Consider the following 24790-nt stretch of genomic DNA (forward strand, 5'->3'; position numbering starts at 1 on the left):
CTGTGGGGAAGGAACTCACTGGTCCTGGAGCACCGCCGGGCTTGCCTCACCCCGTCCCACCCCGCTCCCATGATGATGTGCCCCTGGAAATGAGTATATTAGTTTTATGCCTTGGCCTCCCAAGCAGCTCTGCCTACAGGGAGAAATAAAGCTCGAGAGAGAAATTCAAGTATTTCTTTAGTATCTGTTCTCATTGGTTCCAGTTCTCATTGCAAATGAAAGCTCTGTCTTTCCAGGTCTATAACCCTGTCTAGAGAACCTAGGTAATGTCTAGTGAGTCTGGTTCAAGTCAGTCTCTCCCTGAAGTAAGGTGGTGCAGTGCTAGTTCTGTGGGATATTGATAGGTATTGGAAAAAATAAGAGTTTCATGGTTAAAGCAGTTTGGGAAATGCTGGCTTAACCAAAAGTAATCAGGACTCTTGCAGGATTTATGGGAGACTTTAATATGCTGATGTGTGTTGCACGTCTACAGGTGCCATGTTTTCCAAACTTAAATAACAATGGAAACTATTCTGTGTGGAGATCAGTGTTTTGCAGAATATGTTTGGGGAGACACTTCACTATTTACTAATTGTGCAACCTCAGAAAAGTTATTTAATCTCTCTCAGTCTCAGTTTTCTTATCTTTAAAAAGGCAATGAAATTCTTACCTCCTAGGGTTAGTGTAAGGATTAAATGAAAAAATGTATGTAAAATGCTTTAGCATAGTGTCTAGCACCTAGTAAATTCTTGAAAATTATTATTACTATATTATTATTTTTGTTATTAAGAAAGAGAGAACAGTATGGTGGATAAAAGCATGGATATTGAAGCCAGACTGCCTGGACCCACCCCTGGCACTTTCTTTGTGACTTTAGATAAGTCACATAAACTTCCTGTGCCTCAGTTTCCTCATCTGCAAAGTGGTGGTGATGTGGAGATTCAATGAGAAAATGTTACATTCTCTGTCTTCTGAGCAGATGGACTTGCTTTTCTTTTCCTGAATTTCTACAGGTGGGTGGAATAATTTTCTCCTTTTGATTCCCAAAATATATTTGTCTTCTTTTTTTAACCTATTATCATTAACCACTTTATATCATCTTAATATAGGTGATTTTATCTATGGCACTGCAAGCCCCTTGAGGACCAGATCATGTCTTAATCACCTTGTCACTGTGCATAGGGGCAATGTGCAAAAATGCCATAGCAAATACGCCACTTTTCACTTCAAACAAATCTAATACCTGAAAACTTGGAGGTTGGATTTGGTTATTCATTTTAAAATGGATTATTCCATTCATCATAGGATTAATCTTAGGAGTCCTTTAAATGTCATTTATCAGACAATTTCATTCTTAAAACATGCTAGTTTCAGGACTGGGTATATATACTATTGAAGATGGTAGTGTGGAGATTTATAACATGAGGCCTCTAGACCAGTCATTTTGTCTCAGATTGGAACAAAAATGCCATGTCTTTGTAGCTGCCTTATACTGCTTATAACAAAGGGCAAGCAAGAGTGCTAATAAATGTCTTGGAGTATATGAAACTTAAGTCAAAAAATAAATCTCATGGTTTGCAGTTTTTCATAGTGAAAATAAAGTGTATATAATAAATATATATGTATTAATATATATGAAGAGTTTTAAAATAATGTAGTCTATATTGTTATACTTTTGACATTTAATTCAAAACATGGAATTTTTTAAAATGTTTGTTTTTTCTAAGTGAACTTTTCATTCTCTGTTGCAATATCACTCTAACAAGTCAATGCCTTCAGGAAGAAAGAAAAAACAAACATAGGAAATCACAGTGGTATTAAGTGGGGAACAACTAAGGCAATGAGAAGTAAAATTTCCCTGTATAATCTCTTAAAATGGAAGTCCATATCCAAATCATTTAAACTAAGAAAAACATTTCATTAAAAAAGTAAAACTTGACTAAGACATAGAAGATTAAAACTTCACTGAGAGGTTGAGAGTTTAAAGAAAGAATGTTCTAGACTGTAGTCAAATGTATAAGACACGTGGAAGAGTTACAGGCAGGGTGGTTTATCCTTTAGATGGAGAAGAAAATGACAGCCAGACTGCCCTCTCACCAGTGTAATCTCCTAACAGGTCTGTGGATTTACCAGGGGCTGCCCCAGGTATTTGAGAATGAGGTGAGGTCCCCAGTATCACTGATTAAACAACACTTCTTTCATTGCCCATGGAAAGTCACCCACAGATCAAATCAAGTATTTGGTTCTCATTATACCTGATAGTAGCAAGGACTCATATAATGTGAGCATAGATATAAAAATATCATAGTTCTTTCTGTTGTCCATTTTGCTTAGCATTGCCCCTTCTCATGTAGTAAGTACTCAGTAAACATTTACTAAGCTGGCATATTGATTTTTGCTTTGTTTATTGGCTTAACGAGATATAGTTTAGATGGAGAGAGCCTTCTCATCACCAGGCTCCATTTGCCATGACCAGGAAGTGAATGCTTCTCCCTGTCCAGGCCCAGATCCTGGCAAAATGGAGCAGCTCTTTGCTAAACTACTTTTTTAGAAAGATATTGTAGCTGGAAACTTGGCAGCTCACTCTTTTAAAGTGACAGCTTTCAAAAAATCTACCTAACACAATTTAGCCTGATTCCAAACATATAAGAAAATGGACTGTTAAAAAAAACTCTCTCCTCCTGAGCCAGCTGCCTCCCTGTCCTCCTACCCATTTCCCTCACATGAAAAAGTGGATTATTTTCTCCTTAGGTTGTAAAAATATTCTTCAGAGAATGATTATACCTGTCACAGATGGAATCTTGAAATAAGTTAAATATTTAGGTTCATATCCTAGGAATTCCCTAGTGAACTGAATTCTCCATGCAATCTTTGGTAATATTATTACCAAACTATAGGCATAAATACTATCCGTGAGGAAGTAGGTCTCTTTATTGTGAAAACAACAGGATAAAGGGTTTTTTCTCATATTTCTTTTGGCTACCCCAATTTTAAAGTATCATTAATTAGAATGACTAAAAATATTTTCTTAAACAGCTTATTGGTTTTTAAAGGTTGCTATTAAAATGTCCTGTATCCTAAAATGTATAAGAAATGCTCAGCTTCTCAGAAGAAGCTAGAACAAGAGAAACGAGGCTAGCACCTCCTCCAGGACTAAAATCCTTCTGGACTACTTTTCCCGTAACCTGAAATATCTCAAGAGCCTCTAAACGTATTTCCTTCTGTCCATTTTCCCCTCATAGAATTACCTTTATAAAACATAATTCTGAGTATGTCATTCTGCTATTCAGGATCCTTTACAAGTCCCCCATTATCTGCAAGAGGAAAGGTAAGTTCTTCAAGACCTGCCTACTTTTCCCAGGCTCATCTCTCCTCTCTTTTCCTCACTACTTGATATATATACTGTTCCCTCTGCTAGAAATGCCCTTCCATGCACTTGTCTGCCTGGAAAACACCCCTATTCACTCTCTGAGACCCAGCTCAAATGCCCTTTCATCATGAAGCCTTTCTCATGTAGCCATCTTTTCTACTTCACCCACACCACTAGTCATTCTTTCCTCTATAATTTCACTGCAGTTCGCATAAGTCTCTGTAACGGTATTTGTCTCACTGAATAGCAATTATCTTTTATTTGTTTGTTTCATCTATTAGATGGAGAGTTGCTTGAGGCCAGGAGTTGACTTACTCATCATTGTATCCCCAGAGAGAGCTTGGCATAGTTCCTGACACATAAGAAGCAATCACTAAATGTTGTCCCACAAATTGAATAAAAGGATGAACTGGTTCTATACAACATTATTTCTTAATCATACATTGAATGCCTTTCTTATTCTTTCAACCACCTTGAATCCGGAGAGGTTTACTTTGCACAAAGAGGGGATTAATAATTAACCAGTTAATTAGTTGATTTAGTTCTGACATGGAATGGTGGGAGGGAGGAGATGCTCAGAAAGGCACAAGACTCCATTAGCCTGAAAAATACTAGATCTCGCCTGCATTTGAGTTTTTATAGATCCAGACTTGCTTTCCAGTTTGAATTCATTGTGTTAGACCTGTCAAATAAGTATCATAATTACTGCTGCAAATGATCACTAATAACGCAGAGACAAATCAGGCCAAGAATATAAGGTTATCTTCCAGAACATTATATCTCCTGCTACAATAACCTTTGAGACCAGGAAGACTGTAGAGAGATTTTCGGAAACACCAGCTGAGCATGCAGAACAATCTCTTAGAAATGATGGAAATCTGAACAGTCTGAGGAGATTTTCAAAGCAAGACATTAAGGGATATCACACGAGGATATCAACCAGCACCACTGACTGGCTGTCCCATCTCTGGGGTTCCATTGTCACCTCAAATATTTCTTTTTTTTTTTTTTTTTTTTTATTTATTTATTTTCCCCCCAAAGCCCCAGTAGATAGTTGTATGTCTTAGCTGCACATCCTTCTAGTTGCTGTATGTGGGACACGGCCTCAGCATGGCCGGACAAGCCGCGCGTCAGTGCGCGCCCGGGATCCGAACCCGGGCCGCCAGCAGCGGAGCGCGCGCACTTAGCCGCTAAGCCACGGGGCCGGCCCTCAAATATTTCAATTTTTCTTGAATATCATGTTGCTGTATGGGAGGAATCTTATGTAAGTTTATACATTTTGAAATATAGACTAAAATAATTTTTAATCAAATATTCACTAAAGCTGTGAATTAAGGGCATTATACGCACTCGGTACATATTACGTACACTGACTGCCACAGGACTATTCAAAATGAAAAACCTGGCATTTCCCCCCTTTTCCTCCTCTCGCCTCTCCTCCCTTCTCACAAGAGCAGCTTGCTAAAGGGATGCTTGTGAAAAAGCTTCCGTTGAAACAAATGAGGGGAGAGGTTGATTTAGGGCTTCATGTTCCCAGAGCCAAAGTCCTCGTCACACAGAGATCAGAGGGATACAAGTCCTCTTGGAGGCGACTAGTGGCCACTGAGAAAACTGCAAGAAGATGGCATTTAAACACGTGTGACTATGCCTTAGCAGGGATAACTTGCAGAGAGCTTGATATACTTAGTGCTCTTAGCACAATAAACAGACATTTGAAATGTGAAGAATAACTAGGAGACAGGCCTCCTTGATCAGACAGTTTGTGTGCTGGTATATTTTTCTGTCCCACTCGTCCGGGACCCTGTCCTCACAGCACGTGGCACTTGGCTCATCTGTGTGAGAAACAGTACATGAACGCCTGCTTATGAGATCTGGAACCTGTTATTAATAATAGGATTCTAACGACTCTGGGGCTGATGAGTCATTCGATTCTCAAGTGACTGACTGTGCATTCATTCTACGAATAGTCTCTGGGCACTCACGCTCCTGTGCCAGGGCCTGAAATAAGCATCCCAGACTGTCACCTGGGTTGTGGACGCATGCGACTGCCAAGCAAATAACGACTGATTCTTCCAAATAAAATTCCCCACCGCTGCCTCCAAAAATAAATAAACAAAAACCAGTAATCCCAGGTGTTTTGTAATTGACCTACCTGCTCAAGTTCTCTGGCAGTTTTGATTTCTCATTGGCAACACTGTGTTCCGATTTCAGATACACAGGGGTTGCAGGCTGTCCACATGCCCCTTGTAAACAAGCGTTCACTGGAGTGGGTGCCTGAGCTCGTGGGGCATGATCATCTGCACATTCGGAATCAATAAGCACCTATTGTCATGTACTGTGGGTCAGGTCCTCTCAGGGGATCTAGTCGTTTGATCCTTATGATAACTGTGAAGTAGGTATTGACTGCATTTTTCTGATGGGGAAACTGAGGCTTGGGCGCTTACATGACTTGCCCCGGGTCCCAGGGTGAGCACGTGGCAGATGTGGTACAGGAACCCGGCTCTTCTGAGCCCTGGACCGGGGGGCTCTTTGCTACACCTCACTGCCTTTGGGAAGGTTCACATTTCTCCTCACCCATCCTGTGCCCTTTTCTTCCTGTTCATCCTGCCCACTTCTTCCAGCACCCTGGCCCCCTTTCCTGGGGTCTTCTCTGCCAGAAGGGAATTCTGCTAGAAAACTGAATACACTAAGGTAACCTGTTTGATAATTTAACATCTGTGCACTTTCTAATTTTATTTGCATTCTTTAAAAGAAAGAAAGACTCCTAGACTGGGCAGTGAAGGCGTGAATGTCACCTGCTTGCTTTGGCTTCAGTTTCCTAACCTGCAACGTGGGGACTTAGATGAGTTGATTGGCAAGTCCCTTTAACCTCGGTTTTGTGGCTCTAACGGTGGAGTTTTAGAGAGGGCAGCACCTAGCTGGGAGAGAGAGCTCAGAACGACAAGTTTACAAATTTGTCTCGGCTCCTTTACTCAGCTGAAGATGCCCTTCCGTTCTGTGAGCCCCCTCCTCCAAATTCGGATGGCATGGATGGTACTGGATATCTCTCTGTTTTCACAATTGGGTATCAAATTGTCTAGACACGGTAGTAGTACACTCAAACCTGCCCACAACATCTGGGCAGTTCTCTGACTTGCTGGATTTGTTAGTAATCAGCATTGTCCTTTCTCTTTCCTTTCAACCTCTGGTCTCTCTCTGATGCGGGATTAACCACACAACCACAGGGCCATCACCGACACCTACCCTAGCAAGGGGTTGTTTCCCCCCCCCGGGTGAAACCTGGCACAGAACATCCTCAGGAACCCAAGTCGGGTTTGGTGCACGTGTGCCACTGACAAAAAGTGCTCCCTGCAAGATGCCATGCAGGGACGTGAGTCTGGACATCCCTGCTGTGGCTCAAGGGAACGGTGTCTGTGTCACCAAGCCACCACTGGGCACCTGGGCCCTGTCACAGCTGACAGGGCTGAGTGGAGGTCAGCGGCTGGCTGCTGCTCCCAGAGCAGGTCCCCCGGGATCCGTGGAGGCAAGAGCAGGGGAAGCAGCTTGCCGCTCCAGCTCCCCAGGCTGCTCTGGAGAGAAATAGAGGGCTTCCATCTCCATTACTGTCAGAGTCTGGCATCGCTCACCAGCTCTGAAATTCACAGCAATGGATGGAGGAGGGAGGAGAAAAGAGGTGCAAGCCAGACAATCAAAACAGCCACAATATTTTGGAAGTGGAAACTTCCAGCTAGAGAACAGTCTTAAAAACAGAACAGTAGGGCTGGAAGAGGCGTCAACTAAGCCAATGCCCTTGTTTCGAGAAGGTGACTTCCCTGAGATTACAAAGACTTTGAGTGGCAGAATCAGGGCAAGAATCCTGGTCTTCGGTGCTTTACCACACAGAAGAGGGATTTTTTAAAACCAGAGACCGGCAGGGGGGCCCCCTTTGGTGGGAGGTCAGTGGAGGCAGCTAGTGCTGACCTAGTGCCGCGAGGAGGAGCGGCCAGGGCCGGCCATGCCTGGGCAGTGGGGCCTGTACCTTGCAGGTTGACGCCCCGGGGCACTGGGCCCTGCAGCTCCACAGTGGGGGGGTCGTTCTCTGCCGCATTGGAGTTGTTGGGGGGGACGGCTCTCCTGCCTCCAAAGGTGGTCCTGGAGGTCTCCGACATTCTCAGTGTCACAAAGCTCCTTGGAGGCAGAAAAAGGAGACACGCAAAAGGAATGTAAAGCGAGTTACACGAGACAAGGATTCAAAAATAAAGAAACAGACATATCTGTGTGTGATAGCACTGGAGCAACACATTTTGAGTTTCACGTAAATAAAAGCTGAGAAGTGGCAGTAATGATTAGTCTAATGATGGAGTCCGGTTTCCCCAATGATCTCAGGGAGATTTTGTGTTTGTCAAAACATATGGAAAGCAGAAGAAAGGGGGCTTATTTGAAGAAATAAAAAATATAAAAGATTTTGGAGAGCAGGGTTTTGCTTTTTTCTCATTACCCCTAAAGACGATATCTTTGTAAGATGTTTCCTGTCGTATGCATGCAAGTATGTCCGTTTCATATGGGTTCGTGAGGCCTAAGTCACTTCTAAGACTAATCTCATACCACCATGTTAGGATAAGTGGTGTCCTCCAGAGCATTCTCGTTTGCAATTTAATTCAACCAGTAGTTACTGAGGGTCTACTATGTGCCAGGCTGAGATCTGGACACTTTGGATATATCGGAGATCAAACCTGAAGGACTCTTGCCCTGGAGAGCTTCCAGTCTAGTGGGGGTTAGGGTGGAGCCCCAAGAGTCAGAAGTAAACTCAGTTGGGTGTGAATAGGTGGTAACTGCTTTGGAGCCAGGACCGCAGGGAGCAGGGTAAGGGAGATGGAGAGTTCAGGTAAGTGAGAGTGAGGTGCGTTGCAATTTTAGATAGGGCTATAAATAGCCAGTTCTTGAAACTTACTTGGTCAGTAGTGTTAACACCGACTTTGCTCCAAGTCTGCTTCTCCTCCCTTTGGAGTTTGTGCAGGCAAAGAGCCAGTGTAAACGCCGCACACCTTACTGTCAGGGCCCAATCAGGACTTGTTGACAAACTGACCAAATGAAGGGCAACCTTGTTTCTGGCCCAAATGAAGCTTTTTCCTCTAGATCACCTGAATTCCCCAGTCATGACTCCTGGTTATTTGGCTCTTTTCAAAAACCAGGCACACCCTCAAAAGATGAAGAGCCACCATTATAGAGGCAACTAAAGTAGACTGTTCCAGAAATATGTTGAGCAAAGGCAACACAGCTGGAGACAGGAGAACCACTTCCTAAGGTATTTGGTCTTGGGAGGAGGGAGGAGTGTTTGGAAGTACAAAGTCTGAATAGGCATCCATAAATATCTACAGACATATTTACAGACAGTCTCTAGTGAACTGAGGGGGGAAAGGAAGGAGGGAGGAGAGAGAAAGGGTTAACGATGGAGAGAAGGCCAGAAAAGCAGTCCTCTTGTGGGAAATAGCGACAGTGGCTGTAGGCTCACTAGGAGAGGGGAGGATTTGGGGAGAGCAGTGCAGAGCAGCCCTGTAGCCTGCTGGGAGAGAGAAGCTGCAAAGTGAGAACAAGGAGACCCCGGTGCTTGTCAGATCAGGAGGAGACTGTGCAGGCCTGGCTGGGTGGGTGCAGGTGGGCAGAAGCACCCTCTTCTCGCCAGGTCTTTTGAGGGAGTGCTCAAGTTCAGCTCCTGCATTGGGATGGGGAAGGGGATGCACAGAGATGGAGGGCCAAGCCCAGAGGATCGTGGTTCAAGCCAAGCAGTTGTTCTTACCTGGCCCTACCTCTCTCTATCTCCCTGAGTCTGCTCCCCAGAGGAAAGGAGGCCTGTCCCTTGGGGGAGCACCCCCATTCCCTCATTCCCATTTTGCAGCCTTCTTAGCAAACAGCACTTCAGCAAAGCTTCATGGAGTGCCTGAGAGAAGTTCCTGCTCAGAAGAGGGGCTGGGTGGGTGCAGAGTTAGGGGCGAAGAATGAGAATTGGACAAGTGGGGCTGCCTCTGACCCCTGCCCCCCGCACCCAGACCAGGTACCTGAGGGATCGCTGGGGAAACCCAGATGCGGGGGGGGGTGGATGCAGCGGGCCCCTCAGCTTCTGGGTACAGGGCTATGGCGAGGCTGGGCAAGGAGGACAGCTGCTTACCTGCAGGTTCCCTCCTGAGGTGCCCTAGGGCAGGCTGGCTCTGTGCGTCTCTGGTACTTCCTCAGAAAGATGCAGGAAAAACAGCCAGCAAGTTGGCTCTTAAATAACTTCCAAACAGCCCATCCCACAGAGTTTTCTCCTCCCTCTTCTTGACAGCTGGAGCAAGTGAGCAGCTTCGAGGACTTCCTATTTACTTCTGCCACCCTGCTCTGTTATTCTGGCCTGCACCCCCTCCCCCCCAAGACCCCCTTACTCCCAATTTCCCAGACCTGCTTCTTCTCACCATCCCCACCTCCAGTTCTGCTGCCCCCTCCTCACTTGGTGGCTGGAAGTACCGGCCAATGGCTCTGCAGTGCCAGGAAGACCCCACCCCCTTCCCTTTGGTCAGGAGGGCTGGAAGGGTCTTCCTTCACAAAGGAACGTTTTGGCCATCCAGGATTCCAAGGTTGGCTGGTGCCACTAGGCCAAAAGGAGGGTCTGCCCTCCCACAGACAGGTCACAGACAGTTGTGACCATGCATAAAGCAAGAGCATTGAGTCTTCTTGTGTAAATAAGGCTGAGGGGCATGGTCTATACTCTTGAACCATACATGGGAGCCTCAGCCACCACCTAACCACAAGACTTCCTGCAGGAGGCGATGCCCAGCCCCAGGAAAGATGAGTAAATATCTTTGAGTGCCACAAAAATTAGAAAATAACACTTTGTTTTTTTCTGAAAACCATTTTGGTTTATCTTCAAATAATTGGAGAAAAAGAAAAGAAAATTTTCCTTCTAAAATTTTCCATATTTTTTTTCTGAGTCTTTGTATCTCTAAATCCTCTTATTTTCAGTCATGGCTATTTCTAACCTTCTTTACTGTCTTCAAATTTCTGACCCTGCCACTTGATCTAATGTCATAGAGGGGAAAAAAAAAGATGTCATTGGTTAGGAATTCTCTCAATTTTCTGCTACCAAATCTATGAATTTACCTGCAAACTTACCCATCTTTTCCCTCTTTCTTCCTGTTCCTAAAGTGGGACCGGTTCCCACCCACACCCTTGTCCATGGCCAACTGTGCTGTGTCCCCTACTTTGCCTGTGTTCCGTGTCACCTTCCTCTCCAGGGCTTTGCTGTGATGCTTATCCATTTCTCCTTCTGTATCTTCAAGCTCTCGCTCTCTAGCAGCTGCTTCCCATCAGCATTTACACAACTTCAAGTCTCTTCAATATTTTTTAAAACCCTCCCTCAACCCACATCCCCCAGCTATTGCTCCTCTCTCTCCCCCTCTTCATTGCAAGCTTCCGCCGTCTGGCTTCTGCCTCCATCTTTCTACTGAAACTGTAGTTCCAGGTCACCAATGGCCTGTGCTAGACCCAAAGGACAGGATTCAGTGCTCATTTATTTAACCTTTGGAAACATTGAGCTCTCTTGCCCACTCTTGCTTTGAAAGTCTTTTCCCTGGCTTCTGAGACATGGCACTCTCCGGGGTTTCCTCCAGTGCTCCCTTGATATCAAGGTCCCTTGATAATCTCAGCACTCCCATCATTTTCAATTTCCATCTATATCCTGACAATATAGGATACTGTCCCAAATCTAGGTCTTTAGCGATGATCTTTCCCAGAACTTCAGACTCCCCTATCTAACTGCCTATCAGCCATCTTCACTTGGCATGTCCCAGTATAACTGACCCTCATCATGTCTACAATGAGATATGTAATTTTCCCTGAAAACCTGGTCCATCTCAGGACTTCTCTATCTCAATGAATGCCATTACCCTGCATTCAGTTGCCAAGTCAGACATGTAGCATTGTTCTTTACACTTCTTTCTTTTCCCTCATCAACCCCTAAATCCAATCTTCAACAAATACTTTCTATACTACCTCTTAAACATCTCTTGAATCTACCCATTTACTCCCACTCCCACTGTGGAGGTTCAGACTACGGTTTCATCATCTCTTGTCAAAATCACCAGAACTACCTACCACTTCTGACCTTGGCCCCTCCAATCCATTCTCCACACTGCAGTCAGATGGAGCTTTGTGGGGCTAAATCTAAAATTGAATTCTTTGCACAAAGCTCTTCTATCACTACTTCCCCTTGCTCTTAGGATAAATTCCAAACATCAGCTGACAGGCCCTATACAATCCAGGTCCTGCTTCACTCTCCAGCCCATCTCTTTCTCTCTCTCTGGCACACTGCCTCACTCCCTCATCCCACCTGCACCCTGCTCACCCCATTCTGTGCTCCGGCCATATGATCTTCTTATTTTGTACCCTCTGCCAGAAATACACTCCTCTCCTTTCTCATCTTCTTGCCACGAGACTATTTCTTATTCACCCTCCAGATTTCAGCCTAAATTGCACAGGTGCCCTGCAAGGAGCTTGCCTTGTTGTGGTGCTCCTCGCACTGTATGGCTGTTTTCTGTTTCCTTGGTTGTACCTCTACTAGACTACAGGGGGGTAGAGAATCCAACCAGAGTTCCCCAAGGAGAGGCTGCTGACCATTCAATTACCCAAAACCCATCCTTTCAAAAGTCTTTGCTGAGTGCTGGAGAAAGACCCCAGAGAATGTGTCATCATACTCTGGTAGTTCTCCTGGCAAACATCAAGCGTGGGTGTCCAAGATTCCTATATACTTTTGCCCATGTGGGATCCGGGAAAGAATGGTCAGGCTTGCACCCTCCAGATTAGGTTTACACAGCTGCCAGGTCCCCCTGAGATTCCTGGCTGTGTTGTGTATTCAGGACAGGCTTGTCACCCTCACAACCACCACCCCAGTGCCACTTTTGTCCTGAGATTCACTGATTATTGTGTGAACATGTACATGTAGGTCAGTTTTCTAACTCTCCCAAACGACCAACCCAGGAGCATTACAAATGCAATGGCTTTCCTTGTGCCTAACAAATAGTGCCAATAAGAATTTGTCTGAGGGCACCAAGCCCTAGCATGCGGTTGAAGCCCATCCAAGTCACAGAGCCTTTCCTCACAGTCTTGTGGTTTAGAAGTCAGAACAAAATTTTCTGGCCATACGATGAACATTGAGCTATGCCAGAAAATGTGACTTCTGCAGAAGCAACTGGGTGCCCAGACTCTGAGGTCTACGACGTCTTTTATCTCTGAATGTCCCTTGCTTGGTATGGAGGTGGCACAGCGTAGGTATTTAAGGAATGTTGCAGGTGGGGTCCCGCTGGGAAAACAAAAACCACTGTAGGTATTTTTAAAAGAGAGAATTTAACACAAGGGATTGGTTATGCAGGTGACAGAAGAGACAAGAAGCCAAAGAGGGGAAGGCAAGTCAACTCAGCAATTAAGAACAGCAAGGAGGAGTGGTGTCATCACAGCACAAGGGCTGGGCTTACGTGACGGGGACTGGAACCATCTGAGATTCGTCATCACCAGCAACAGTCTGAGGTCAAGAGGGAGGGAAGAACTACCCAGCTTATCTCTTTCTTCCTTTTCCACTCTCCCTCCATTGTCTCACATTTGCTGAACTCAGCTAAAATCAGTGGACAAAGGAAACACAGCCAATAAAGTTGGCACCACCACACCTGTGTTGGGGGGGTAGTCCCAAAAACACCCCTAAGTTCAATGATTCACAAGGTGGACCCACCAGACTGTCATCCTCACAGCTATGATTTTTACACTGAAAAGATGCAAGTCATTATTTACAATAGGCAAGGTATGGAAGCAACCTAAGTGTCTATTGATGGAGGAATGGATAAATAAAATGTGGTATATACATGCAATGGAATACCACTCAGTCATAAAAAAATAATGAAATCTTGCCATATGCAACAGCATGGATGAGCCTAGAAGGTATTATGCTAAGTGAAATAAGTCAGACAGAGAAAGACAAATACCACATGATTTCTCTTATATGTGGAATCTAAAAAACAAAACAGATGAACTAACAAAACAAAACAGAAACAGACTCATGGATACAGAGAACAAACTGGTGGTCACCAGAGGGGTGGGAGGTGGGGGCATAGGTGATGGGATTAAGATTAGGATTAAGAAGGACAAACGTCCAATTATAAAATAAATAAATCACGGGGATATTATATACAGCATAGGAAATGTAGTCAGTAATATTGTAATAACTTTGTATGCTGACAGATGGTTACTAGACTTATCATGATGATCATCTTGTAATGTATAAAAATATCAAATCACTATGCTGTGCACCTGAAACTAATATAATATTACATGTCAATTATACTTGAATTTAACAAAAAACATACTAATCAAAATCAGCAAAGGGAAAAAGTGCACGGGGCCAAGGCCAAAGGAAATCAGGCACAAGCTTCCAAGAGCCCCCTCCCAGGGGAGTCACACAGGACAAGCTTAACCCCCCAGCAATGAGCTGTGACAACACGTGCGAAATGTTGTCTACCAGGGAGCTCATTAGAGACTCAGCGGCCAGGGTTTTTATTGGAGGCTGGTCATGCAGGCACCCTCTGCCTGGCACATACCAAGCTCCAGACTCTCAGAAGGAAAGCAGGTGCTCGGTGTAAAGCGCACCCTCTGCACAAACAGTGTAGGCACAGCGAGCCATGCGTGTCAGTTAGGGAACGGTGGGACCGCTCCTGAAATCCAAGTTCCCAGACGCCAGCCACAGCCAGTCGTGCAAGGAGGCTTCTCTAAGGAGCACAGTCTCATGTCTGCTGTGTTGACTCCTTTCTGCACACCATCTCCCACCCCCACCCAAGACAGAGGAAAGCGGAGAAAAGGTGAGGAGTGGATCTCAGGGCAAACGGTTCCAGGACTAGCACATCAAGCAGTGGACCTTTCAGGACAGCTGGTCCCTCACTCTCCCTTCCAGATGTTGCTACTGGGGCCACAACAACGGCCTGGAGCAAGAGGACACTCCAGGGGGAATGTCGCTGACCAGGGTAATGCCATTGTCCCCCCTACTTTCTCTGGCCAGGATGGGACCTCTGAGGAGACGTGCATTCTCTCTGAGTGCATAAGCCCCGAGACACCTGCTGGCTTTTCTGCAACTGAAGGGGCCATGATCCCAACGTCCTGTTGAATGAAACTCGAATAAAGCTGCAATTTATGCTTCATTGCCTACTCAAGGGACAGGGCAAGAATGCCTGAAGCCATCACTTAGGGATCCTGGCTCCTGTCAGATTATGTAGCAACCTTTGGGAGCTGTAGGTAAACAGAAGATACGCGGGGGGAGGATTCCAATTTTGCTTACTTTGACTCTTCAATTCTGAGTTTTCACTTCTATGGTATGGACACTATTCTCTCCAGATAAAGTACCATCTTTCTCCTACTTGCAATCCCCAGGAAGCAGACTATATTTGCTCGGGATGAGTTTTCCAGCAAACTCTATTTGATTTACATGCAAAACTTCCCATCCCAAATAAAAAAACAAACAAACAAAAACTGAGTAATGTCTGGACTCTGCTGGTTTTTTCCAGCTGAACAAGGATCTGAATTTTGCTGATTTTAGATGTAGTTGCAGATGGAGGTGAGTGGATATAAATAACAATGGCCTCCTACAAAGAGGCCAGCCCTCTGACATGCGTGATCAAAGCCCATCTCTTGGGGGAGCCTTTCTCCTCCAGTACCTTATAGCTTTAGGAGTTGGGGTAAACTTTCCACTGCAGAAGGGGGTGTGGTTGGTGAGAGGATGGGAGGAAGGCTGGGCGAAAAGTTTATCATCACATTCCAGCTGCAGTAGTGAGCAGTTGGGGAAGGAGAGTGGTCCTCTGCATCCACTCATATCTTTATAGAAGCCTCAAGGTTGTCTTTGCAAAGTCTGACAGTGACATTTAAAGCCCCAAGAAGGGATTTATAAAGTGCCATCACAGCCACCACTGCACAGGGCTTGGGTTCCAAGGGAGGACTGTTCCTCAAACAGCTTTTTTCCCTCTTCTTTTGGGAGCGATGTACATCCACACCCAACAGCTCCAGATGGCAGATGCTTCTGGTTGCTTCAACTTCCCTAAGCATGGCCCTCTCTTGCAGTTCTCTGACATCACCCCTAATCTTCCTTCCAGAGGAGCCGTGGATTGCTGGGCTGTCTCTCCTCATGGCAGGGCACTCCAGGAGGACAAATGGAGGAAACCTGTTTTCTTCTTAGGAATGAAAGATTTAACTCATGCACTTGTGTGCTTACAGTGAATATCTCTGTCTTTATTATTATTGTTATTTTTAATTCTGGTAAAAAGCACACAACATAAAATTTACCATCTTAACCATTTTAAAGTGTACAGTTCAGTAGTGTTAAGTATAATCACAATGTTGTGCAACCAATATTCAGAATTTCTTTCTCTTGCAAAACGGAAACTCTCTACTCATTAAACAACTGTATATGAGTGTGTATGTCTGTGTGAGTGTGTGTGTGTCTGAGTGTGTGTGTGAGGGTATTTCTGAGTGTGTGTGCCTGTATGAGAGTGCATTGTCTATGTGAGTGTGTATGTCTGACTGCATTGATGAGTGTGTACCTGTCTGTGTGTGTCTGTGTGAGAGCGTGTGAAGTGAGGGAGTGTTTGTGCAGGGGTAAGGGGAAGACTGAAGAACTACCAAGAAGATGTTTCAACCATGCAGACTCTCTTGCAGGCAGGTTGAGCTCCAGAAAACACTCTCCACTGGCTTCCTAGCACCGCCAGTGTTCTGGCTGGGCTGGTTTAAAGAGACTCCAAGAGTTTTTTAAAGTTTAAAAGACTTTATGAAATAAGACAAAAGTCAACTAGAACTGGATCTCTTACAGATGAAGGCTTTCAAGTTTGAAGAGAGGAGATCTTCTTGTAAAATGTTGATTAATTAAAGACATTCAGAGTGAGGAGAGACACCCTTATGAAGCCATAACCAGCCTCACCAGCATATGGCACGGACACATGGCAAGGCCTGCTTGGTTCATCTGATTCCAACCCTGACTCTGGTGGTGCCTAGACTCTATTGACCACTGAAGCAAAGCAAGAGACCTCCCATCTACCTATCCCCCCATCTCACTTTTCAGGAGAAAAAGCATTACAAAGTGATACTTTACAAGTGATAACAAAGAATTATAAATAAAAAGCAATTGTGATGGTAACATAGCAATGCATACGGACAAAATGATCAACAGAAGTGAAACTTAACAATAATTCCACAAATGTATTACAAATGTATTAATTGAAAGAATGGTAGCCATTGAAAACCACAACCAACACCAGATAATGGGGATGTACTACAAAAAATATTTGTTTAATTATAATTGCCAGAATGCCAACTGCCTGTGTCTGTGTGTGTGTGTGTGCGTGTGTGTGTGCACTTTTATGTGCACACATATGTGTGCATGTGCGGGCTCAAGTTCAGTAGGAGCTTTGCAGTGTAAGGGTAATATGGCAGCTGGAGTTAGAATCTAGGCCTCCTCACTTGCTAGCTGTAACTTGGGGCAAATTACTTAATGTCTCCGCACCTCAGTTCCCTCACCTGTAGTGTGGTGATCATAATAGTTATGAAGGTTATAAACTCATGGGTTATGAAGATCAAAAGAGGATACGTATAAAACACTGTGTGCAGCCCCTGGCACGAAGCTACCACTAAACATTACCAATAGTGGCAGGTGTGAACTGAGCATCACTAAACATTACCAATAGTGGCAGGTGTGACCTGAGCATCACTAAATGTTACCAATAGTGGCAGGTGTGAACTGAGCAACCTCAATTCATCCATGATGAATATTTAACTTTTTCTAATAATTGATATTATCTGTACTTTCTCATTATCAGGGAAGTGAATATTTAACTTGCTAATAATTTCAGATATTTGGGGGAGGTGTCATAATCAGCATTTACCGTAGTAGTCTTCAGTGCCGAAGCTCTTCAGGAGTTTCATCTGCAATTCACACTTGTCAATGGGGAATTAGATTTATAATGGCTGGTTGCAATTGAGTATGTGAGGATATATATGGGTCTGTTTCTAACTGAAGTGAATGAAAAACCTTCCAACTCAAGGAAGCTGTCCAGGGAGTGAGTCAAAGAAGGATTTTAGAAGAGGCATGCCAAGTGAATGGACCAGTTTCTGCATGGTCCCCAGCTCTCTTTGGAAGCCCCCATCCAGGTCAGTCGAAGAGCAGACCTGCCTGGGCATCTCTTCTAGAGAGGCCCATGGACGCCAGCTGTCAGGGGGGCCCCAGTTTATGGCAGTCACTTGCCCGAGGTAGTTGCTCGACGACACCTTCTTGCTGATAAGGTGAAGCACTAGAACCAGGCCTGTAGGACTATTCTGAAGGGAGCAAAAGCAGAGACAAACACTGAAACTGGGAAACTGGAAGAGGACCTTCTAGGCAGGCCAGGCCGGAAATGCAAAGGACGTGATGTTCTGCAGGGTTTTCCCAGCAGCAGAACTTCTGGATAACGATCTATGAATTTCCAAAGCTAAGGCCATTGCATAATCATATGTGTGGGCGCTAAGACACAACTAAAGAAAGGGGCAAGTTCTCTTTTCTTTCATGCTCACTCGGCAATTTCTGCAGTGTGGTTTGCAGATAACTGTGCCAGAGTCCTGCCTGTGAACGTGTTTCTTGTTAATGCATTTCTCCTGTCATGATGATAACAATAAGTTGTTAGAGCAGCATTTGAAATATTAGCTGTACCTTAAGGATGCATCACGATCCACCAAAAATATTTCCCACAACTCATTTTTAACCTATATAAAAACAGTATATATTCATTTTCAATAAATTTAGATATTGTAACTTATGTAGAATATTAGGGATCTTGATTGGTCTACCCTTCTTCCGTATTCTATGTGTGGTAATATTCTAGCATCAACTCCAAAAAGAAGTCCTCTAACAGCCATAACTTATTATAGTTCATTATCCTTGATTATTCAAATTCCTTCTTGATCATAAATCTCATTAAAACTTTTTTTGGGAGGGGAACAGAACCAATAAGTTTTTATGAGCTTAATTGTGTGATATTATGAAGCACTATGCTTTACGGAATTTGACTCGATCTAAAGTGTGTCCATGCATTTCTCTACTATCTTTTCATTTTGTATGCAGCCTTCTAAGGTACCATTATACGTATATAGCCGGTTTTATATATATATATGGCTTTATGTTCTACTTTCTTCCACTTATCCTAAAACATCCTCTCTCAAACCTGAAGGGTTCTTTACTGGTTGTGCTCATTCATTCATTCATTCATTCATTCTGAATTAGCTAGTTCCAAAGGTAGCCTCAATTATCCATGCCTGCCAGCCTTCATGCCCTGTGTAGTGCCCTTCCACAGTGAATCTGGGCCTTAACCAATGGAGTGCAGTGGAAATGACACTGTGGCTGTTCTCAGCCTAAGCCGTAGGAGGTCCTAAGAGCTTCCACTGCACGGTTTTAGGACCCTAAACCAGCAATAAAAAATCTAGCTATGTTCATGGAGTCCAGCTACCGTGAGGAGGGACCACGTGGAGAGGACATGTGGAGAGGTAGAGGCCCTGAGACTACAAGGACAGAAAGAGGAGCCCAGCTGCCCCATTGTCCTAACTGAGCCCAGCCTTCACCTGTCCCTGCTAACTTCACACACGTGAATGAGCCATTTTGGAAATGGATCCTCTGGCCCCCATCAAGACATTCCATCTGATGCCACATGGAGCAGAGGCTCTGCTGAGCCCTGCCAAAATCATAAAATTTTGAGAAATTAAATAAAGTGGCTGTTATTTTAGTCTACTAAGCTTTTAGATAGTTTGTTACACGGCAATAAATAACTGAGACACATTAACCAACAAATTTTATCTAATACTACTAGTGGACTGTGCAATGAATAAAAAATGATACCTATCTTTAAGGCGTACAGTCCAGAGGGGGAAACTATATTAAAAGCTAGTTTTTGTAATTTAATTGACTAATCTGTTTCAGTGATTTCATAGACTTCAATATGGTTTCTTTTTTTCCCCCATGACAAATATCTTTCATGTGGACCTAATCTGGCATGTAATATATGTTCAAAATATGTCTTGATTAATTAATGAATTAAAGTCAGTAGAATATCTCTGATCAATGAAAGCAATATGAGTTGTTGACAAAAAATAGGAAGTAAAGGCTTTCGGTGAATTACGTATGGAGAGCCGGTTTTGTTTTGTTTCTTGCCTTAAACAGTCAGCCACTCACTTTACACTTTGGTTTCCAAATCTGAAAGCCACATAAAAGGGAGCATCAAATAGTGACAAAGGTAAGTAGTGATTCATGCTTTCTAAAATGCTTTATTCATACATAGTAATCCTTATTTAAGTCATATGTGCCCAGTCCCCGCCCCCACAAGCAGTAACCAGTTACCCATTTACATTGTAATTCACGGGGTTTCTCCTTCCTCCACACTTTCTTTGGCCACGTATCCCATGACTTTTAAGCCCATCAAATCAAACTTGTTTTAATCACAGAGAGAGTACAGAGGGAAGCACAGGGGAGTCCTATGCCATGAGACCTGGGAACCATTAAGCAAACCTTGCTAGCAACTGCCCTTCCCTGATCTGAGGTCTTATATAGAGAGTACCACATATCGTCTAGAGGCTGAGCTTGGAAATATTGGCACAGAAACTCGGTATCCAAGAACGGTGGTAAATCTACTGAAGACCCTGGGCCACTTCCACCCCCTCTTCTCTCCCCACTTGCATTGCTTTCAGCCATATAAACTTGGAAACTTCAGGCAAGATCTCATTTTGAGAGGGAGTTAGTGCTACAGGAAAAGAAAAACAAAGTATGTCATAGAGGAACACAATCATGTCGATTAAATCAACTCAAGACTAATATGGCATGATTTCTTTCTGTCTCTAGCCCCATGAGAGTGCTAATTTCCATAATTTTCCTAATAGTACTAAGTTCTCTCTCTCTATATATATATTTATGTAATTTATTATTAGAGCATATATTTTAATTTTCATATGGATATAATCTTTTTATTATGTAGGAATTCTATGATATATATGTATAGATACTTATATACATATAAAGTATACATTTTATTTATTTATTTTTAATTTTTTTATTAAAGTAACATTGGTGTATAACATTTATAAATTTCGGGTGTACATTATTATATTTTGACTTCTGTATAGACTGCATCGTGTCACCACCAAAAATCTAGTTGTCATCCATCACCATACACATGTGCCCTTTTACCTCTTTCAGCCTGCCCCCACCCCCTTCCCCTCTGGTAACCACCAATCTGTTCTCTGTATCCAGGTGTTTTTTTGTTTATCTTCCACATATGAGTGAAATCATATTGTAATTGTCCTTCTCTGACTTATTTTCCTTAGCGTAATGCCCTCAAGGGCCATCCATGTTGTTGCAAATGGCAATATTTTGTCTTTTTTATGGCTCATTAGTATTCCATTATATACATATACCACATCATCTTTATCCATTCATTCATTAATGGGCACTTATGTTGCTTCAAGGTCCTGGCTGTAATAATGATGCAATGAACGTAGAGGTGCATGTATCTTTTTGAATTAGTGTTTTTGTGTTCTTTGGATAAATACCCAGAAGTGGTATAGCTGGATCGTATGGTATTTCTATTTTTAATTTTTTGAGGGATCTGCATATTGTTTTCCATAGTGGCTGCACCAATTTGCATTTCCACCAGCAGTGTATGAGTGTTCCCTTTTCTCCACATCCTCTTCAACAATTGTTACTTCTTGTCTTTTTAATTATAGCCATTCTGACAGTTGTGAGGTGATATGTCATTGTAGTTTTGATTTGCATTTCCCTAATAATTAGTGATGTTGAGCATCTTTTCATGTGCATGTTGGCCATCTGTATATTTCCTTTAGAGAAATGTCTGTTCAGATCCTCCGCCCAATTTGATTGGGTTGTTTGTTTTTTCATTGTTGAGTTCTATGAGTTCTTTATATATTTTGGATACTAATCCCTTATCGAATAGATGATATACACAAAGTGTATATATGTATTTAAATATATGTATGATGAGTGTCATAGAGTTGAACAGCCTAGAGAAAGAAACAGAAATCAGAAATATTTTATTTTAATTTTTAACATTTGCCTTCAAAATTCTTTCATCTAAAAAGGCAATAGTATCTTCTATCACTCCTTAAATTGGGATAGATTATAGAAAACACATTTGGGATTTATTGTGCGATATTAATACCCTGTAGTTGCCTGGTAACTTATACTATACAGAGCACTTTCATGCCTGCTATTTAATTCCCTAAACCACCCTCTGCAATATCTCTGTACACAAATAAGGAAATTGAGTCTGGAAGAGGCAAAGGAGCTTGCTCATAATCAGCTGGTAAGTTACACACCTGGGACTTGAACTAAAATTTTTAAAAAATCAAATCCAGTGTATCAGATAAAATACACTTTCACCAAGCCACCATCTCTCTCTTATTCAAATTTTCCTTCAAACCTACATGTTCCAAGGTGCCTGTAGAGTTGGACTCATACTGCTCCCGGAAGACACTGATTGCATCTACCCAAACCCTCTGAGTGAAGGCATAGGCAAGTAGGCACCTGCCCAGGGCTTTTTAAGTGTAGTAAGTGGGAGACGATAAAGGGAGGTGGCTATTCCATACCTAGTGGAGGCCATCCCTGTGGGTGGCCTGCCTCTACCCAGCCTTGCCAGTCTATAGACTAGTTTTTATGGGACCTCTGTATGGACCAGGGATTCTACTGGGTGCTGCAGGGGATTCAGCGGGGACAAGAGAGAGATTGTCTTTTCCATCAAGGGCTTACAGTGAAGGGAAAGAGCAACATTTGTCATCCGCCCTGGACCTGCAGCTCTGATACTGCCGCCTCTCTTTCCGACGCCCTGGCCTTACAGAATTTTGCTCATTGTATTCTGGACCACCTTGGTTACCCAGAAGAGATTAGAACCACCCAGTTATTCTGAATACACCAGCTAACTACCATCCTCACTCCAACCCTCACTTCCCACCACTTCTTCTTTAATCTAAAAATGCCTTTCAGCACAGGCAGGAAGTATGACAGAAGAACTTTCCAGTCTAACAAACGATAATGGAAAATGCTCTTTGTTGCTGGGCCTTGGCGATCAAAGTGCATCGCACGTGTTCGCCAGCTGCAGTTCAGATGGTTTCTATTCTACCCTGCATTAATTTTTTATGAACTCTCTCTAGGGCCCAGGGGACCCGTAATTGGCTTTTAGTTCTTTATTCTGCACTGTCTTGTCTAATTGCTGAGATGGTTCCATGATAAGGCTCACGTTTTAAGGCAGCTTTAATGTATTTACCAGCCTTCCCGTCTGCAGGATGGCTCACATCTTTGTGTGGAATTTTAGTCAAGTTTTTCCTTTGGAGGAGAGATGGAGGAATTATTGGGCTATTTATATACTTGCTTCTTATTATCAGTTTTTCACATCGGTGGCATAGCACATGGAGCATTGCCAACAGCAAACCTCAGACTCTGTTTTCTAATTTCAGTTTGATTCCTCAGAAAAGTATGAAATCTGTGCAGCAGAGGCCAGGCCTGTTTAAAATGAAGCCAGCTCTTCATATGAAACATGCTTGTGTGGTTAGGTGTGAAATGAGGCCTGTTGGGTCCAAGGGGCATCCCCCACCCCTTAGCAGGAGCAGCCCTGATTTTGTCAGACTGTCTCTGGGTCCTTTGGTGCAGCCAGCTAGTGGCTCTCACAGCCTGTCCCTGGACTCCCCTTGCAGCCCCATTACCAAGGAACCCATGGCCTATTTAGAAAACACTGTGATATAAAGAAGAGAGGCTCTGGAGGGTTGCTGGTTGCCAGGGGTCTACACGCAAGGCCAGTGCTACGATCGTTTTCTCTAATTTCACTTGTCTTTTTCTTGCCAACTTCATATGCTTTCTAAAAAAAAAAAAAAAGAAACAGCTGGTCATCTGGCCTTCCTTCCTCAAAGTGAAGCTAACAGAGGTATCCAGGATCTGCCTACTACAGCTGATTTTCTTCCAATAGTGATGGTAGCTATGCACTCTGTGCAGACTGCATGCAAGATTACCCTAACTATAATTTCATATCCTTGACTTCTCCAATTGGTTTCAACTGTTTACAGAGTCCAGATTTTGCATAAGTAGCTATGTTTGGGGAGAAAGAAGACTTCATTTTTGGTAATTTTGCCCTGATGGGACTATTCCTGGTTTCCTGACTGCTTCTTGTGGCGAGTGACCTTGGATTTGTGTGGGCAATAGCCCCTCTCTTGCAGTCGTTAGCCTCCTTTCTTCTGAAAGACTTTCCGTCTAGCAGGCAGCTTCAGCACTATTGTGAAGTCCGAATTTGCTAGTATTTTACTCACTCATCACAGACCATAAAAATCTCTGCTCCTTGAAGTCTTTCAAGTGGGTCAAGGCTGGATGTGTGGGGAGGAGCTGCCTTTTAATGTGTGTTTTATCCTGAGTTCTCAGGGCAAAAAGGCATTTTTCAGATGCATTGGTTCAGTCCTTGAAGGTGGAAGACAGTGCTTCTATTTGAAGCTTTGGTTCATTCAAAGGGAAGCAATCAATTCAATCTGCAAGTATTCATTGAACACTTTCTGTGACCTAAGAACAGTGCCAGAGGCTGTAGGGCAGTGCCTGTCTAACTAGTGTGAGAATCACCTGGAGAGCTGCTGATTAGATAGGCCTGGGGCAGGGTCCAATTCATTTGCATTTCTACAAAGTTCCAAGTGGATGCTGAAGCTGTCTGTGGACCCTACTCTGAGTAGTACTGCTGTGAGAGACCCTTCAATGAATGTGCATGGTTTCATGGGAAGACATTCAAACACCTTTGAACTAGAGAATAACACAACTAATAATACAGGACCAAATAATCCCAGTCCCCAAATGCACACGAGAGGTAGCAAATGCCAAGGGTCTTCAGGAGGTGATGAGAATAATGTGGAGCAAAAGTATCAGACTAGCCTGGGGTGGGGTTGTGGGTTTGGCAGGGTTTCAAAGAAAGGGCATGATATGGGTGGGTGGAAAAGAGAGGGGAAGGCTTTCCGGGAGAGGAGAATAAATGTGATATTTAATGATAGTAAAGGTGATTATTTAATGAGGAATTTTCCCTGAGAGTTAACGAGATCAGTTTTGCAGGGTACATAGTTTCTGTGGAAATAAATGAAGACCAACCAAACGAGAACAGGAAAGGCCATTTATTCTGACCTTGCTATAGCAAAGGAGTTAGACACCATCTCTTGTGTTTGGCAGAGACTCACAGGCAGGCAGAGGAGCAGGAAAGCTTCATAGTGGAGTAAAGGGAAGACTTCAGGTGTGTCCTGATTGGAGGCTGTTGGCATGAGGAAGCTGGAGGTGGGCTAACTAGAAGCGGAGCATCCCCTGTGATTGGGTAGGGGTGCATATCTTGCATTCTCTGCTTGGTCCTAAGCTGGAAGTCAGGA

General features: G+C 43.6%; 1 protein-coding gene across 1 annotated transcript in view; it reads right to left on the bottom strand.

The window, feature by feature from the left end:
• The window catches only part of F13A1 (coagulation factor XIII A chain), a 160971-nt gene extending 151419 nt beyond the window's left edge, over positions 1-9552 (bottom strand). Inside the window, exons 1-2 of the mRNA XM_004432146.3 lie at positions 9495-9552; positions 7368-7516 (exon numbers count right to left, since the gene is read on the bottom strand). Of these exons, the coding sequence (XP_004432203.1) occupies positions 7368-7497 (130 nt within the window). The 5' untranslated portion in view covers positions 7498-7516; positions 9495-9552. The remainder of the gene's footprint in view (positions 1-7367; positions 7517-9494) is intronic.
• Positions 9553-24790: the final 15238 nt, after the last annotated feature.

Source organism: Ceratotherium simum, chromosome 13 (assembly GCF_057802395.1).
Source record: "Ceratotherium simum simum isolate JZ-2026a chromosome 13, ASM5780239v1, whole genome shotgun sequence".
NCBI lineage: Eukaryota > Metazoa > Chordata > Mammalia > Perissodactyla > Rhinocerotidae > Ceratotherium > Ceratotherium simum.